Raw genomic sequence first — 2,929 nt, 5'->3', positions numbered from 1 at the left:
GTGTGTGTGTGTGTGTGTGTGTGTGTGTGTGTGTGTGTGTGACAGTGTGTGTGTGTATTTGTGTGTGTGAGTGTGTGTTACAGTGTGTGTGTGTGCGTGTGTGTGTGTGTTTGTGTGTGTGAGAAAGTTTTATTTTTTTATCTTTTGCTTTATACAATACAGATTGTGTCAAAGCAGCTTTACAGTGTTAAACAGGAACATAGTTTGTCAATAATGCAAGAGGACAAAAACAAACAGTCAGTTTTTCAGCTAAAGTCAGTTCATTGATGATTCAGTGATGTCATCATCCAGTTCAGCTCTCTTCAATAGTGTCTGTGCAATAAAGTCAACAATATCGCCACAAATGAAGTGTCCCCAACTAAGCAAGGCAGAGGTGACAGCGGCAAGGAACCGAAACTCCATCGGTGACAGAAATGGAGAAAAACCTTGGCAGAAACCAGGCTCAGTCGGTGAGTGAGTGTGTGCGCTCGTGCTCTTGATATAATGTGATTGTGGCTTGATGTGTGTGTGTGTGTGTGTGTTTGAGTGCGGTGACCTTTGTGAGAAGGTCACGGCTGCTTCTGTACTCACATCAACGTAATTAGCATTAATGTAATCAGAGTTCTGCTCGCCGTCCAGATTCTGCAGCCGCACGCGCGAGTGATCATCTGCAAACACACACACACACACGCACACGCACACGCACACGCACACACACACACACACACACACACACACACACACACACACACAGACGCACACAGACGGACATCAGCGTCTCAAGTTGTGTGTTTCTCTCCAGTTCCTGCGTAATCTGATGGTCTCTGTGTCCAGATAACACGCGTGTGTAATCTAGAGATTCTCACAACCTCACAGCTTGCAACCTACTGTATATAATATTTGATATATTATCATTATAATTATTATAATACATATTACCAGTATATATTATATATTGTTGATTGGCGTAAATTAGAGCATTTTAGGAACTTAAAGGGGTGGTTCAGTGGTCTTTTTCTAGGCTTGATTGTGTTTATGGGGTGCAGGCTAACATGTGTTAATGCCTCGTTTTAAAAAAATTCATTATTTTTCAGATAATTTACTTTTATTCCACACCGCTCTGTCCCTTCTCTGAGAAACGGGCTGATCTTTTCTTTCTGATGTTTTTATGAAGCCCCTCCCTCAGAAATAGGCGAAGTGCTCTGATTGGTTAGCTAGCCCAGTGTGTTGTGATTGGCTAAACCGCCTCTAGTGTGTGTTAAAAAAGTGAAATCACAATTAACCACCCCTTTAAACAAATTAAAATTAACGCGAGTCGCAGATTGATATGAAAATGATCAACACATTTATAACAGAACTGATTTTGGAGCAAGAAATCTTGACTAACTTTATAACCAGAGCCTAAAAATAACATTTTGGCAGTGAACTGAGAAAATATACCATACATTTTTTTTTCTGGCCATGAAACTGGTTGTGCATTATTTAATTACAAAACAGACAGAACAAATTGGAAACACATCTAAGATTTATTTATGTATTTATTTATTTAAAAATTTATTAAGAGTTTAATTAAAATGCTTCTCTTGAATGTTACGCTTTTTATTTCTAAAACGCTTGTTATATGAGTTTAAATGTAAGCTGGGGTTTGCGGGGCCCAAGTGCAGGTTGTACCTGAGGGCCTCGTTTGAAATCGTGCAAATTGCACAAATAAATAAACAGAACAAAGATACAAATTAAACAACGATTTGATTTTTTCAGGTTTGTAGGTGTTCAGGTACAGAATCCAAATAATCAAATGTAAAATAGCATGGCATAGTCTTCACTGTATGACTTAAATATAGATTAATTTTTAAGTAATTCAGGCAAGAGCAGTGAGTGATTTTCTCTCTTCTATTTTTTCTTGGATTATCATTAAGGACAGAGACAGCAGCTGGTAAATTAGGCGCTGTCTCTTTAAGACACAATGCATGGATCGCATATAATGACACACATCTGACGTTCACGTAGGACGTAATCGACAGTTCCCCTTCAGGAACTCGAGCTGCGTCGAACGCTTTGGGAACGCCTTTAGCGAGACTATGCTCTGAATCGTGTGTGTAATCAGACCGATGGATGGGCGCGACGTCACGGATGGGGTGACGTGTGACCAGGAAGCTATAAAAGCACATGAGGTGGATACAGCGGCAGCTTCTGTCATTCAGCGAAGTGCTCTGTGTGTGTATGTCCTATTTACCGTTGTATGTCACTTTTGCCAATGATAAAGCAATGCCAAAATCTAAGCACAAGACAAATAAAGGGGATGATAAAGGCAAACAGCAGTTTAGGTTTGTGTTCCTCCCTGTCCTCGCTACATCACGGGCGGGGATACACACAGCCTTTGTGTTGTTTGTCTGGGAGCAAAGCACGCCGAGTCAACTCTCGAGGGATCTGACTGCCCGCATTGTGAGCGCCTCTCAATGCGGACGCTTCGCTCCCGGAGGGCTCTCTTTGAGGAGGAAGCCCTCGCCAGCACTCCCCGCGGCTCTGGTCCCACGTCTGCCGAGGCAGCGTGACGATTGCGGTCATGGGGCTCGCAGCTGGATCTGGTGAAGGGAATGGAGACGGGCGAGTCCTTTTCTTCTCCCTCTGCCACCGGATCCAGCGCCACCTCCCAGGGTTCGGAAGCATGCTCCGACGGAGCAGTTTCTTCCCCCATGGGAGAGGGCTCGGTGCTCAGACTGTCGTCCTCCGAGGAGGGCGATGGTGAGGGCGCCGCAGTATCCCCACAGTCTGCACAGTATGAGGAGCTCGTGGAGGTGATAACTCGTGCCGTGGCCAAATTAAATATCGAATGGCCCGCCGAGAAGCAGGCAGAACCTGTTAAAAGCTAATTAGATTAATGTTTTTTACGGTCTAAGCCATTCCCTCCACGCCGTTTTTTTCCGACCTCCACACTGAGGTGTCGAGATCG

The 2,929-nt window shown here is 43.9% G+C and overlaps 1 protein-coding gene across 1 annotated transcript in view; it reads right to left on the bottom strand.

Annotated features, from left to right (window-relative positions):
* Window positions 1–2,674, bottom strand: part of LOC107574242 (receptor-type tyrosine-protein phosphatase mu-like) — a 49,390-nt gene extending 46,716 nt beyond the window's left edge. Inside the window, exon 1 of the mRNA XM_016260692.1 lies at window positions 2,419–2,674. Coding sequence (XP_016116178.1) covers window positions 2,419–2,674 — 256 coding nt within the window. The remainder of the gene's footprint in view (window positions 1–2,418) is intronic.
* Window positions 2,675–2,929: the final 255 nt, after the last annotated feature.

Source organism: Sinocyclocheilus grahami, unplaced genomic scaffold (genome assembly GCF_001515645.1).
Source record: "Sinocyclocheilus grahami isolate Dianchi unplaced genomic scaffold, SAMN03320097.WGS_v1.1 scaffold2159.1, whole genome shotgun sequence".
NCBI classification, from domain to species: Eukaryota; Metazoa; Chordata; class Actinopteri; order Cypriniformes; family Cyprinidae; genus Sinocyclocheilus; species Sinocyclocheilus grahami.
This window is presented reverse-complemented; position numbering and strand designations above follow the sequence as displayed.